At 44.6% G+C, this 15,932-nt stretch overlaps 1 protein-coding gene across 3 annotated transcripts in view; it reads right to left on the reverse strand.

The window, feature by feature from the left end:
- The window catches only part of AFAP1L2 (actin filament associated protein 1 like 2), a 107,819-nt gene extending 99,467 nt beyond the window's left edge, over positions 1–8,352 (reverse strand). For all 3 annotated transcript variants that reach the window (XM_044439353.1, XM_044439342.1, XM_044439372.1), the window contains exon 1: positions 8,142–8,352. In XM_044439353.1, the coding sequence (XP_044295288.1) occupies positions 8,142–8,157 (16 nt within the window). In that variant the 5' untranslated portion in view covers positions 8,158–8,352. The remainder of the gene's footprint in view (positions 1–8,141) is intronic.
- Positions 8,353–15,932: the final 7,580 nt, after the last annotated feature.

A 15,932-nucleotide genomic window follows, 5' to 3' on the forward strand; every position in this document is an offset into this window, starting at 1 on the left:
ATCCTTGGTGTGCGAGAGAATCTGGCAAAATCTGACCCAATAGGTGGACTTGAGCAAATCCTTCTTTTATCGGCACAAGGTCAAGAGACAGAAATAGGAAATGGTTGTTCTTCCCCTGCACCATGCAAGTTTACCCTTTTTCTCTGCTAGATCATGCAAAAAGACTTCATTTTTCTCCTATATACTGTAAAGTAAGAGGGCAGGACAGCAAAAGGACTACTGTAGCAGACACAGTCCCTAAATGTTGCCTCTCTAGTCACTTAACCAAGTTACCATCCTTGGTTCAGCAGCCAATGACACTCATGGGTAGCAAAGATCTTCAAAAGCTGCAACATGCTCAAACTCAGTGGGTTCCTTAAAAACTGACCAGAGCAAAACATAAACATCGCAAAATACAAGGTGGCTTGGTTGACTGTCCCCAGCAGGAGAGGCAATGGTCTGGAGGCATTTATTGTGGCTTTGTTCTGGGACTGGGATGTGGCTTGTCACGAAACCACTGCACGCTTCTACCCTTCGATTCTAGCTGAACATGTTGTGTGGCACAATTCTGCTTTTTCATCCATCATTACAGCCCAGAAGAGTTTCTTTGACAAAAGGAGTGGGTTGTTGGTTGTTATGTTGCTTCAGAAAAGGAGTGGTATATAATTAGAACACATCGTTTATATACCATAGAAGGAGTCTTGAAGGACCTATGAAAGTAGAACATTCATGCACATAAATGGCCATCAGAACTGTAGTTTAAGGATTGCATCCAAAGCAAAGTTATATAGTAAGTAGTTCAAATGCTCAAAATTCCTCCACATGAAACAGCTGGCATGATCTTGAGTGAAAGGCTGTGCTTCCTGGAGACAATGTGTCAACTATCTCCCAATCTGATGCTGTCAAGATGAGTTGGAGCTGGGCTCTTGGTGGGAGCTCCTTCCCACATGCTAGGGGCTGGGCTCTCACCAGTACTAATTAATCAGCTTTGGAAGATTCCCAAATCAGCTGCACTTATGCACACACAGCCCATATGTGTGATGCACAGAGACCATGAAGGAGAATGTTAAGCTTCTGGTGAAACAATCTTACTTTTCTGTTGGAGAGGTGATCAATCTGAGACAAAATCTATCCTGGCCAACCATTAGGCCAACACAAGTACCAGAACACAAAATGCATGCCAACACCAACTAGAACAATGGTGTCCCGGTGGCACAAGTACCAAAGGTGAGTTTAGCCGAGAGGTATTGCAGGAAGAGCAAGACTGCAACAAGGCGTAGCTCCATTGAAGTACTTTCCCCACCAGCAAGCCTAGAGTCACTGGGGTAGCTTGGAGGGAAACTGTCAAGTCTATGGCCAACAGTTAAGGCACAACCCCTTGGAACTCTCTTGTAGCAGAGAGAGAGGGAAAGAGAGATTGTATGTGATGAGGACAGAACAAGGCTTAGGGAGAGAGGAGGGCAAAGGGAACTATATCTCCCCTCACAGTTGAAACCCAACCTAAGGCTGCAGTGGCAAAGGCCAAGCACGGCACTCCCTTCCTGTCACATTTATTATGACAAACCTATGCAGGTAATACTTTAGATTTAGCCAAGTCAATGATCAATACTTCTGTCTTATGATGAAGTTGGTTAGCACACCTGTTTAGAGACCCAATGGTAGAATCCAGTCAAAGAAGCTATAATAAACATTATTTTCCATACAAAATGTTTGTTGAGTGGCTAGATATGCACTGAGAATATTAGTGAATTAATTTTAATTGGAACAATCTGATCCAGAAGCCAGTGGAGTCCCCATTTGGGTTCTTCCTTCACAAAACGGTGCTGTCTAAAGTTTAAAGCCCAAGTTTGTGTAAGACTGAAGTGCCTCCCTTATCAGGCATTTGAAATTGTCAGCTTTGACAATAGAGATCTTCCGGTTAGAGAGCTATGAATCCAGTCACCCTTTCCCTGCTCCCTTTGGAAGGTAATCAGTGCTATCAAGCCTGATTATGCAGATGGAGATCTTTGCATGCAGCAACCTGCACACATATCATTGCTACACACAAAGGTATTTGACTGGGTCAAACTGAGAAAGGTTCCCCTTTCTTTCTTGACAAATACTTTTCTAGTTCACAGTGATACAGAAAATCTTGGAGTGTGTTGGAGAAGCCATTCACATCAAAAAGCAAAGAGCAAATCAAAAGAAATCATTCTTTGAAACCTTAGAACCATGCAGCCTCTTTGCACTGTCAAGACAGGAAAAAGATATTTCTGTATTTGAATGGCAAACCACACTGTACAGTAGCCCATATATGCCCATCTTGCATCTGGCCTGCTTACTCTTGCCCAGGGGTTCCTCACTCAGTGGGTATCCCTGTTTCCATCTGTCAGAAGCTGCAGCTATGCCTTCAGTTTGCGACAAGCACAGGGCATCTTTCAGAATGCTAATAGACTGGCACCACTGTAGCATTCTGAATGAAGAGCGTGCTTTTCAAAATACACCGGTCAGGTCTGTGCATACTTGCATGCAACCTTTTCATTAGAATGAGTCAGCAACAAAACTTTCAAGAGGTGATCAAGTCTCAGGAATGTAGCCTCAGCTCACAAATTGCACTCAGAAAGAGGCATGACAAATTCTATTCTAATGATTCCACGGAGATCATCCCTAAAGCCATCCTGGGTAGGCTAAACATTACATCAGTCTCAAAACAGTTGGAAATTATACACTAATTTATTTGAGTTCACAGCATGCCCCATCCTGATGTGGCAGAGTGAATAACAACAGATTACAACACAAACATGAAGATATGTCTCTAAAATTCAGTTAAGTACAATTGTAATCGCTAAACAACAGGACAGCAGCTATAATCCCAACCCTTTACTCAGCTTAATGCTTTTCTCCACTCTCCAGATATCCTGCTCCAACAGAAAGAGGCTACCTGCACATGTACTGAAAGCTACTCTGTGGCTTTACAAGAAACATTATTTGGTTAGCTAATTTAAATACATCAGTGTACTTTTATTGTGCAATAACCAAGATAAACATTATATACTGTTAAAGTGGAGCAGAGCATTGGTTTGGTAAGAGAAATTAACAGCACAATTAGGTATGTGTCTAGTCAGAAGCAAGCCCCATTTATCTGAATGGGGTCCTTTCTGGGTATGTGGATATAGAGTTACAGTAGAGCATTTAGAAAAATACAAAGTTGGTTTATATTGAAACACATCAGCACCAACTAGCAAGGGCTCCCAGCCCTGCATGGAGATCCTTCCACATACAAAGCTGGTGCTGTGCCACCAAACTAAGCCCCTTCCCCATTTTAGCATGCTTTATCTTATAGACATACAGTAATATAAGATATAGATTATAGAAATTTGCCACTTGGATATACTATATGTTCTATTTTTGGAGGAGGACATTGTGCTTAAAAAAAAAGATTTACAGTAAATGGAAAGGGATTCTCAGGGCCTTGTAAGACTCCAAGGGGAAAGCAGACATTGGACAAGCAGCTGATAAAGTTCATCCAGGTGCACTCCGAGAGCCAAATTTTTGGCTGGATGCAGGCTCCCACAATCCCTCTTCTCTTGCCTGTGATGTAGCTAGCCAGGCCTCACACGCACCCACATACCCGTCTGCCTGGTGCGCTGCCTTCCCAGTTGCTTTGCTGTACCTCCTGCTCCCTCCTCAAATACAAGTTGTCAAACATGAGAGGAATGTAGTTCTCTGTTCCCAAAGGGGAACAGAGCCCCTTTCTGATTCAAATCAGACACTGCAGAGGATGACAGCAAAGAATTGACTTCAAAGCAGAATGCCAGCGCTGCACTTCATATCTCATACACATGAATCTTTATTTATAGAATGAGAGCTATCCCATTTTCCTTATTTTTCCATAGCAAAAAAGGGGGCTAAGCAGGGTAGTTGAAATGACTGAGCTCCCGTGAAGTCAATGCAAACTCCAACTAAGCTACAGCTACTGCAAATAAAAGGTCCTGAAGAGGAATGGAATAGGATAGAGGGTTAGGGATGAAATGAGGTAGTTGACATAGTTCATTCTGTTTTATTGTTTTAAATGTTAATTAGGTTTTGAATATGATTTTAATATATTCTGTGTGGGGAAATTGGTTAGATTGTCCTCTATTATTTAAATATACATCTTGATGTATACTTTATGATGGCTTTAATATATCCTGCTGGCTGCTTGGTTAAAATATTGCTATTTTGAATAGTAGCTTATAAGCCTCTTAAATATGCCATCTTAACTGCACTGGAAAAGAGAAATGAAGGGGAACAGCAATGAAAGCTTGAGGATGAATAGAATAATGACCACTGGGGAACTCTTGGGCACTGGAGTGACAGGACTGGGACCCTCTGACTGGGTTGAGGAAACAAGGGCTGAGTATGGGTTGCTGTTGAATCGTGGGTTGTTGAAACATGGGTTAACATATTGTCAGAGCCCAAGTGTGTCAACAAACCATGGCTTGTTAGCCACAATCAACCCATAAAGAAAATTCATGCTTTGTGTTTCTATTGTGGAGTGTAGGCTGTTCATGGTTAACAGCCATGGTTTGCTGGTGTGGCTAGTGTCAGACAACACATTAATGTGCATTTCAACAACACACAATTCAATGACAACCCACACTCAACCCATGCAGAATCCTTCAGTGTGGCTTATCATGTTCTTCAAACCCAACCTCTGCATCCATCTTCATGCAGGGACCGACGTCACATGGATCAGCTTCTGCAACACGTGTTGTACCAAGAAGTCAATACATCTGTGGGTGGACTCCACAGGGATGGATAAGGCTAACAGAGAGGTTTGTTTGTTTATTACATTTATAAAGCACCCTTTTCCACTTGCGAGAGATCCAAGGTGGTTCATATGGTCCCGCTCCTCTTAACTTTATCCTCACAGCAACCCTGTAAGGTAGGTTAAGCCTAATCTAATCACAGAATCATATAATTGGAAGAGGCCTAGCAGGCGATCAGGTCCAACCCCCTGCTCAATGCAGGGCTCAATTCTCCCATCTAGATTCTAGCCAGGTCTGACCCTGTTTAGCTTTCAAGTTTAGGCAGGCTGAGGCACTTCAGGCTACACAGAAATATTCTCCTCTACAACAGGAGACTAGCTTGAGTCCAAGGGTCTGCCTGAATAAAAGCTTCTTTTCCTGCTAGCCAGCTTCTTTTCCCTCAGCCAGGTGTTCATTTAGTTATACACATATTTAGAGGCTGCCTATAACTTCCTCCTAGGCGGCTTACAAGAGCCGCCTAGGAGTTCCAGAGCTGTGGTCCAGCCACAATGAAGGACCACAGAGGAGAGCATCCCTTCCCAGGCTCTGTTGCTCTTGCAACTCTTCTAGATTACCATCTGGCTGAAACAATTGGCTGGGTCTTCTCCCATCTTATCCATGGCTGCAGCATCACAGCAAGTTCCAGTGAGGAAGTCAGTTTAGAGCATTTTGTTTTTCAGAGCTGAATCCTTTCATCATATGGGACTGATGCCTAACAGGATAGGAAACTGCTTTATGCCCCATCAGACCAGTAGCCCATCTAACCTAGTACGGACTGGCAACATCTTTCCAGGATGTTAGCCAAAGAATAATCTTGCCCATCACCAGCTACTTCACCCTTCCAACTGGATAGCCAAGGCTTGACCTCAGGCCTTCCTAAATGCAGAGCATCTGCTTTGCCATCATCCAAATGCAGATGATGATGCCTAAGTGACTGCCATTTTTAGACCTGCCTAAGTGACTGCCATTTTTAGACCTGATTACCTGTTACTTTCTTCTGCTATGAAAGAGGAAGACAGGGTATTCACCATCAAATTAGTGAATATCACACTTAAGTATCACACTTTCACATTGCCAAGTAAGTGAAAGAAAGGGGAAAGCACTGGCACTTAGGGCTGTGACCAGCTCAGACACGCATAAACATGAAGAACTTTAATTGTGTTTAATTGGATGGCTGTAAACTGCCCAGAGAGTTCAGCGGCTGGATGGTTTAAAGTTAAATAATTAAATAAAAGCAAAGTTGGGAATATTCATGCAAACATGAGTGGTATTTGGTAGCAAAGCTGATAGTTGGCCACACATCTGGATGGAAGCACAGAGAACTGCTGCTTTTGATATTGCCATAAAGGTGTAAAAGGGGGTAACAAACAAGAGTTCTAAGCTACAGTTCTACAGTAAATCCCACTGAAATCGATGATTACTTCTGAGTAGGTATATATAAAGCTGCACGCCCATAGTCTGCAGAATTCAGATTCAGAAAGCAATGTAATTATATGTTTAGATTGACTGATCTAGGCTAGAACAAGACACACTTGAGAAAAGCCCTGGCCATCAGTGTGGGAAGCTTATTTTCAAAGGTAAAATGATAAATGCAGAATGCCACACTCTCAGCTACTGATGCAAACTGGCCCCACTGGATTGCACTGTCAACTGGTCAGACAAGCTCCAAAACAGGTTAAGCGGGCAATCATTTCTTTACTGTGTTTAGATTTCTCTCCTGCTGGCAGCGTGCATCCTTAACTCAGTGTATCTTCTCAACACCCAGTAAATTCAGAGATAATAAATAATAGCAGCTACAGCATGATCCTATGCAGGTTTACTCAGAAATAAGTTCATGTTGTTCATTGCAGTTTACTCCTAGTTAAGTTCGCCTAACATGTCAAAACAGCAAATATATCTTTAGCAAATAAGGATTAGCTTGTTGCTCCTGAACAAATCTCAGTTAAGTTCAATGTAAGAAACCATCCCTTTTCAAGGATTCACATGTGTCAGGGCTGCCTGTTTATGATACTAATCCTGGACTCTTCAAAGTAATAATAAAGAGAAGTGCTTCAGGGAATGTACAGAGTCCAGAGTCGCTTTCCATCACCTCTGGGCAATCACATCTGTCCCCATGCCATACCCTCGAGGATGAGATTGGGAGGAGGAGGAGGAGAATTATGTAAACTGCCTTGAAATGAAAAAGGAGGAATAGTAAAATAATACATACATACATACATACACACTACCCTCGGGTTCTGGAAGTGCTAGCAGGGGAGTAGTTACGCAAGCACCACTCTCTTTTTAGAAACTAAGTTCTGAGACCATCACTTCTTTGACTGCTCAGAAGGACTTTAGATCGTGCCTTCGATAAGCCCAGCCTCCACCTCCATCAGCCACCCTGCCCCCGGTTTGTTAATAAATATATTGACTCCCCCAGCATAACCTTGCGGACGACGGATATTGCCATCTAAGCCCAGAGGGTCTGCAACGTTTCCGAAAGGTTCTGCACAGGAACAAAATCGCTCCTCTTCGCTGTCCCCTCTTGGAGCGACAGCGGCTCCCCGGAGAGGACGGGCGCGGCGGCGGTGGCAGCCCTTTGAACTGGCCGTCATCCCCACGCAGCGCGCGCCCGCAAGGTGCAAAGGCTGCAACTCTCCCACCCATCAGCCCCCCCCACCCCACCCCACCCCCGCTTCCGTCCATCCGGCTATAACCCCAGGAGCACTCTCGTGTTCACTTTCCCATATCCTGTTTTCCACCTTTTGATCCTTAAAGCATCTGATGTGCTGCAAGGAGGCCCGAGAGTCTCGCACGCTCACGCTCACCATCACCGCACACCCACAGACGCCGAATTCCTCTAATCCCTCTCCCAAGGGAAGGCGAGCATGTCAGCATTTCTCTCTTTCTCTCTCTCACACACACTCGCGCGCCCGTTTTGGAGTGCTTCGATCACCATCAGAACTAAAATCCTCCGCACCCCAAACGGCACTGTTAAATCCTTCCAGCGTCTAACTCAAGGGAAGCTTCCTCCCACTTCTGAAAGCGTAGTACCCTAACCCTAATTCAGCCTCGTTATATTGGGACGCGACAGGGCACCACCGTTCTTAGGGTCTACCCGTGGGCCACTTCGATCAAACCGCCGCCCGCCGCCCGCATCATTTCTGCCCAATGATTCACTGTGGGATGCCCGCGCGTCGCCAAAATCCGGCTCCACCACGCACCCGAGAAACATCGCAAGAGACCGACGCTTGAGGGGCTCGGATCCAGCAACGTGTTGCGCTGCGCTCCCTTAGGAGCCCCTCAAAACGCGAGCATCCGCTGTGGGAAAGCAACGCGCGACCCCCTCGCAAGCGCCGCCGCTTCCCCTTTCCCACGCCCGGGAGAAAGCCGCAAAGACACCGCCTCTCTTACCTTTATACTTATCCATCCTGAGGTTGATCTGGCGTTCTCCAATCTTTTACTAGATGGCGCAGGGAGTCCTCGGGGAGGGCAGAGGGCCTCGCTTTCTCACGCGCTTCCAAACTTGGGAAGGACCCCTCTTTCGCCGTCAGGCTCTCTCCCCACCAGCGCGACGCGCCTCCTCTCCAGCGCCGGCGGGCTGCGCGCTCAGCTCTCCACGGGATCTCTTCCCTAGCTCGGCAGCTCGGTCTCCCCGGCTCTCCTCTCGCGTAGCTCCGCCCCTTTGTGTGAGCGCCGCGTCGGCGGCTGGACGTACCGGGGCGAAGGAGCTGCTGGCGGCGGGCGGGCGAGCGGAGCGGAGCGCAGGGGACGCCGCGGCGCCCGTCGCCCTCGCACCACACGCGCGCCCCCCTCGCCATCTGCGCCGCGCACCAGCCCTGCTTTTCCGCCGCCGCGGCAGCAGCAGCCTTGTGGGCCGAGTAGGTGAGGGCAATGACGAAGGTGGCGCCTCTCCACTCCTCACGGGGCCGAGAAGGCGCTCGTGCATTTCTCTGTGCTCGAGAAGGAAGGGAAAGCACGGATCAGGGGTGCGCTCTAAAATGCTGCGCGGACAACGGCACCCACTTTTAGGCGCAATCCTTTGGGTTGTCATTGCCGAACAGACTGTTCCCCGTGTCCTTCACCTCTTCAGCGCTTCCCAGAGCCACCAGCTGTTCCAGATATTAAATTCCCCTCCCCGTACACACTTTACTTGGCTACTTTTCTGAGTGCTGCAGTTACCTGACTAAAACAACAACAACAACATTCTGCAGAAATATATGCAATTTAAATTGTTGGGAAGAGGGGAAATTCCTGGAGTTACTGCTCTGAAAAATAGGAGGAGTTAACACACTTGACAGCTGAAACAGACAAAGAAATTGACCAGGCAAGACGACACCTATTTAGATAGATGTAAAGGTACCCTTCCAAAGGGCCGAAATAGTAGAACATTTCAGACATCAAAATCAATTAAAAAAAGTTAAGCTCCAGCTGTGTTTGTCGAGGCTCTGAAGAAGAGCAATCAGAGCAGGAAGGGGGCAGCAACATGGGTCCTGCTGGGAAGGATGCTGAAATGCATGTCTTGGATGCTCTCTGGTGGGTCAGCAAACAACCAGCCTTCTGTGGCTTATTTCAGGATGGCTTACCAAGTTGTATGAACTTTCCAGAGAGGTAAAGTTGAGTTTCATCATGCCAGGACTAAATGAATCAAAGCTTCACCATAATATGGCTTCAGAAAGTCTGCAACTGACCAGAACTGTTAAAACGGGCATCCTGGTTCAGTCAGGAAACCAAAGTTGTCAGTCTTGTTCTTCACTACACCCAGTTTAGATATTCTAATATATGTCTGCATTGACCACCACCCCCCCGCCCCTTTTGTCCTTTATCTTAAACCATTCAAACTTTTGTTTTCATTACAAACAGCTCTCAGAAACTGCCCAGATGACTAATACATTAGAAAGCATCCTGTACAGAATCTCCTTTCATGGTCCTTTTTGGGCTACCTACATGCAGCATGTATTTCCTATATATCTGAATAAAAGCTTTACTGTTCCTTTGATTATACACCCCCAGAATACCTGTGTTCAGTGTCTCTTGAGAATCAGCATATTGATGACATTTCACTCCAAAACTTCAAATAACTTCCTGCAGCAACTTCCTGCAGAGACCTACAGATCTTAAGTAGGAAAAAAAAATCTTCCAGGTCCATAGCCTAGAGAAACCTCCTTTTTTAGCCAGACCATTTAGTACTGCCTTCCTCCACCTGTACCTTTTCCTTTAAAGCCATAGAGAAGAAATGCTGTAATCATATAACAGCCCCTTGAGCTTTTATAGCCTTTTGCACCTTCATAAGTATAAAAGGCTAAAATAGAATGAGTAAATATATGTGGGATCAGTACCCAGAACAACACTGAAAGTGCAGCATTGGTTATTCTAGGTCTAACTAATTCAACAGTACTGAATTTACTTCATTCTTCATATTGTATTTGAAATGGTCCCGCCAAGTTTAGTATGATTGCTATAATGTAACTTTGCTGGGGATTATAGTTTTATTTCCAGGAACCTTGTATTTCAGGGATGGGGAACCTCTGGTCCACAGTTCTCATCTGCCCCAGCCAGTGGTCTAGGATGCTGATAATTCAGCACCATCTGTAGGCCCCAGTTTCCCATGGCTGCTGCATATAAAGAAAAACCAGGCTTCAACTACAGATTAAGCCCTTTGAAAACAATTGTATTCAGTGGAACTTTCAGATAGTCCACAAAGGACTGGCAGCTGCTTATCAGGCTGAATGACAGGTAATCTAAAACCAGAAGTTCCTTCAAGATAGATTTTTGATGGCTCCATTTTTCATTGAAATGTAAATTGTGAGAGACTGGCTACATAATAATGAACAGAGTACCTAAAGTGGAAAAACCTAATGAAAACTCTTTTCTATTATTATTTGGGGGGATCTTAAAGGAAGGACATTATTTCTCTTGAAGTTATTTTTAAATATGGAGAAATATGCCACCCATTGTTAGCAAGAAAACATCAAAGCCACCTTTAATGTTTGTATTTAATACTCATTGAGAGTATGGGACCTGAACCAAAATGGCTTTTAAAAATAAACAAGACTCATAAATACTCTTGAAGACCTAGGTTTAACCAACACGATGATGTTGATTTAAGTAGTGTTGCTAACCTTCAGGCACTGGGGGTTCTCATTATCAGTGAAACCAGCACTAGTTCCTCAGTTTATTTATTTATATTTATGGGTCACCTATAATTGGAGAGGCCTTCCTAGGCGGCTTAAGTCATTTACCTAAGGAGTTCTCTAATAATTACCTGCAAGGAAGGAATGCAGCATGTGAATGGTCATAGGTTCTTCCCTAAAGGCAGCAAGAACTCTGTTCATGAGCCCAAGCAAGCAAGGGAAGAGAAAAGAATGCAGAAAGAGGAGGAAAAAAATACCCTTTTCTGGTGGATGCATAGATACTGAGGAGTAGTATCAAAGGTAGGGATGGTGGAGCACCTGCCCACCAGAAGGCCAACAAGCCGTGCGGTAGCGACAGCAGGAGGATGCAGAACAATAGCAGGTGGGAACAGTGGTGATGAGAAGGTAGACTCACTGAGGGAGGGAAGTCTTGCCAAGGGTGCTCTGAATCTGGACCTGGCACTGAGATCCATTTCAAATGCTGGCATTAAATTTGGGGAGACTTTTTGATTGGAATGTTTTTTTCTTAACCATGTTAAAACATAGCTTTGGTGTGGATTACAAATTACTATGATACTATATACAATACTGCAAGCTAAGTAGAGCTAGAGAGAGCAAATTATTGCAAAACCGGTGGGTTTCCTGTGCCTTTTGTACATGATCATATACCACATATAACTTGCAATGAATGTGGACCTTCTGTTTATGTTCTTCAGCATTCATTGCATACCCTCACATATATTACTTCCACCAGAAATGCAAAGTGGGAAGGGGATGTGGGGGGAGGGGGAGGGGGAGGAGTGTGGACCCTTTATTCCATAAGTGTGCAACTACAAAGCACTGTGGAATGTAATAAGGCAGTATCAAACACATTCACTAACACAAATGCAGGTTCATAATAGTAGTCCCCTAAATCATACGTGATGGAGACTGATTTGCAGTGTATAACAGTGCCACCTAATAACAGTGTTCCCAGGACAGGTTATAAACAGTAAACATTAAAATGCTATAAGTACTGAACAATAAAAAGAGTAAACCATTTCCACTATCAATAATTCATCAGAGAATATATCAGAAGCAGATCAACACTTTTAAACATCTGGCATCACCAAGTTTATATAGGATAAAGAGCCTGGAAAATAATCTCGAGTAATTCACATGTGGCAATCATACTCCTCCTTCCTGCACTGGATGCCATACTGAACCTCTTGGACTTGTGATTCCATTTTAAATGTTTCCCCACAGAAGAAAAAAGGAACGAAAAGTATCTCTCTGCAAATAACTACACCCAACACAGTGTCCTTCACTGCACATCATTGGCAGCTTCCAGTCGCCTCAAGGACCTGAGTACTCTCATATACTCACTTGCTGGGCCAGTTCTCACTGTTTGCATGTAGCCTGCATTCTGCCATAAACAAGAAATAGCGGGCAGATGAGTTGGTGGGCAGGGGCAAATGCTGTGTCAACTACTTTTGTTTTTAATCAATAGCCTACAAATGGCCAGGTTAAGCCTTGTTTGTTGTTAAATCACGCTTAAGTGGTTCAGCAGCCTGGGTTCGCACATCATGATACACAAGCTGAGACCTGGCCAATCACAGGTTGTTGACTAAAAGGACAAGCAGGCAGGCAGAAGTACATTCACTCACCCCTGCTTATGTATGACAAAGCATGGATTAATGAATTAACCCACGAGATGCCATGGTTAGTCTGTCTGTGATAGCTGCTCACACTCAGTAGTTCCTCTATACTCCTCACCTGGAATACTATGTCTAGTTCTGGGCACCAAGATTTAAGAAAGATGCAGGTAAATTAGAAAGGGTCCAGTGGAGGGCAACAGAAATGATCCTGGGTTTGGAAACACTGCCCTATGAAGAGCGATTGAAAGAACTGGGCAAGTTCAGTCTTGAGAAATGAAGACTGAGTGGGGACATGATATCCCTTTATAAGTACCTCAAAGGCTGTCACAAAGAGGAAGGTCAAGATCTCTTCTTGCTGATTCCAGAGTGTAGGACATGGAATAATCAATTCAAGTTGCAACAACCCAGATTCAGGCTGGACATCAAGAAAAGCTTCCTCACTGTCAGAGCAATGCAACAGTGGAACCAATTGCCTGGAGAGGTGGTGGGCTTTCCCACACTAGAGCCATTCAAAAAGAAACTGGACAGCCATCTGAGTGGGATGGTGTAACGTGGTGTCCTGCAACAGCAGCGGGTTGGACTCGATGGCCTTCATGGCCCCTTCCAATGCTACTATTCTATGATTCAGTAAGGTCTCTCTGGTTTTGCTTTGCTTTTCAGGTTAGTGGTGGGCTACTTTCTGTGAGCTACAAGAAAAGGCCAGGGATATGTTCAAGTCCCATGTGTTCATGCCTGCCTCCCAGCCTATTCAGTCTGTAATTAAACAAACTAGACTCAGTGGCCAGAGGGGCAGGACTCTGTTCACAAACATTCAGGGATGTGACGCAGAAATACATTAATTTTAGTTAATACATCCACCCCATCATTAGAATCTAGTCTTCCTCCTTTTTATATATTAGCTCATATTCCAGAGTTAGGACAGAATCCTATGCACTACAGATCCCATCATTCCGCAGGCAACATGCATGGGATGGTTCCTTCAATAGACCTGCCCTGCAGTATTTACCTTTGCAATGATTTACTAAAGTTGATGTACCATTGGATCCTGCTCACATGGAATGACTCACTTGAATTCAGAACCAGGTAGGAAGTGGGCATTGGGCCTTATATTTTTCTTCTGAGTGTTTATACTTCGGGCCATCTGAAATGTAAATGTCTAGTTCTGTTCTGGAAATGCCCAGTTGTATTCTGAAATTTCCTCACCGGTACCTTTGCCTACTCCCACTCTGCAGGATTTAAAGAATCTTCTCACCGTAATAGCATCTGAAACTCACTGCTGGAGGCGACTGACTCACCTTCCTCACCCTGGTCCTAATAATCTTGCCTCAGGGTAAGGCTGCCCCTGGAAAGAATGCAGGACCTTCCGCATCATCTATTATTTCCCTAGAGATAAATGTTGCTTTGCTCCAAACCAGACTATTCAATCATTCCAGGAAGCGGCTGGGAGCCTGCCAGAGTAGTGCTGATGGGGAGCATGCCAAGGAATAAAGAAGAGGAAGTAGGAGCCAGTGCTGGATTGGGGGCTGGGGGCTTAAATGGGGCCAGGGACTCAAGCAGCTCTGGGCTGGACTTCCGGTAAGAGCAGAAGAGTCTCCAGTTCATCCCAGATGGAATATTTTGACACAGTTAACAGCTGAGCTGGACACGATGAAGAACACGTGGTGAATTCACCCTCGTTTGTCCTATGCATGCATATATTGTTGACATCCAATTCTTTCCTGGTAATCCTGCACCAGGGAAAAGTGATGCAGTGAGCAACCAGGTAAATATATCCTAGCATTGTGAATAAGCCAAGAAAATGTGGCTTGGTGGCCCAGGTGTTTGCAAGACAGGTGTGGCAGATCCATCACCCTTTGATTCTTCTGGTGATCCTACTGCACTCGTGCAGATGTGTTCCTGTTGGAAGAAATGGCATCTTTCTGGCTGAAGAAGAAAGTGAGGCTTATAGTATTCTCAGGAGAGCCCTGAACAACCCTGTCACATGGGGTGTGGCTGCAAGCTTTACAGAAATCATTATCAGATGCTAGGAGAGTGTTTTCTCAAACATAATCCTAAAGATAAGGTTCTATCCCTGGCGTTTTCCTTAGGCACAGTCCAAATCATTAGACCCAAAATAAATAACCTTCCAGTTTTTCAGATTACAATTGTACACATAGGGAGAAAATTTTCTCCAGAGTTTCTCACATAAAACTACAAAGGGAAAATAAATTTATGTCAGTGTAAAATTTAAAAAGTAATAGAAGTCTTTTGTCACACATGTCAATGGAAACAATTGTTTTATAATTATGTTGCATTTTATATAAGCTGCCTTTTTTCCTCTTGTGGACACAGCTGACAGGATTCTTCTCCACTCCATTTTAATCCTCACAACTGCAACCTGTGAGGTTAGGCTGAGCATGAGTGACTGGCCCAAATCACCCAGTGGCTGAGTGGGCATTAGAAGCAGGACCTCCCAGGTCCCCAGTTCAACACTGTGGACACCAGTCCATACTGGCTCACCATGTAAGTGGAAATAGCTTCTGGTTAGCACATCTATAGTGAATATTCCTTTCAACTCCCCTATCCATCCTGTCTTGCTTCTGGGTGTACCAGTCAAAAAGTCAATTTTGTAAACAAAGCATTTCAACTCTCATTTTCCCATGGGGCCTAATGCTTTCCACTGCTGTTTGCTAGCGTCATTATGTGTTGGATGGAAATAGGTCACATTCTGCACAGCTCTGATTGAAGTTGATACTTTTTTTAAAAGGTATGTTGAGGCAATAGCTTTCTTACAGGAAAAGAAAAAAAATCACTGTGATTCAAGCTACTTCTCCTAGTCTATCCACAAGAGATCTTGTGCCAGGAGTGAGTAAGTATAATGAGAAGTTCAAAATGGGGGGAGGGGGGATTTCCAGTGGGAAAGCAGTTGTCAAAATTCACTGACTAAATTTGCACAATACAACTCGTGACCACTGGCAGCCAACCTCAGTAGGTTGTCATGTTGTTCGAACCCGGAGTGTTTTCTGCTGGGTCACTTTTTGGCAAAAGACCACTCAAAGAACCTGTGTGTGTTGTACACTTGTTCTTGCCCATGAAGGGTTGTCATGGCATCCAAACCTGGGACACCGATTCAATCATGAATTGCTGCAATTGGTTGCAAAATGATTCCCCCCAAAAGCCAGTGCTGCTAGCTTTTTGCAATCGCAGCAGCGCCTGCTCTTCCACCAGTGCTGAAATTGCGCTTTGGAAGAACCCTCACTTTCCCCCCAGCATTTAACTATGCTTAATTAACTGATTCAATGAACTTAAGCAAGGGCAAAGAATGGTGGGAAAAAGGCTACACTGTAGGGAGCAATCCAGGCAGTAACCAGATTGCAATGAGAGGACAACTGAGGCTAAATTGTAGATCGTGCTTGAGAATATTTATAGAAACGTATTTCCCTGTAATGATGTAC

The sequence above is a fragment of the Varanus komodoensis genome, unplaced genomic scaffold (genome assembly GCF_004798865.1).
Source record: "Varanus komodoensis strain SLA01 unplaced genomic scaffold, ASM479886v1 scaffold1, whole genome shotgun sequence".
In the NCBI taxonomy this organism is placed as follows: domain Eukaryota; kingdom Metazoa; phylum Chordata; class Lepidosauria; order Squamata; family Varanidae; genus Varanus; species Varanus komodoensis.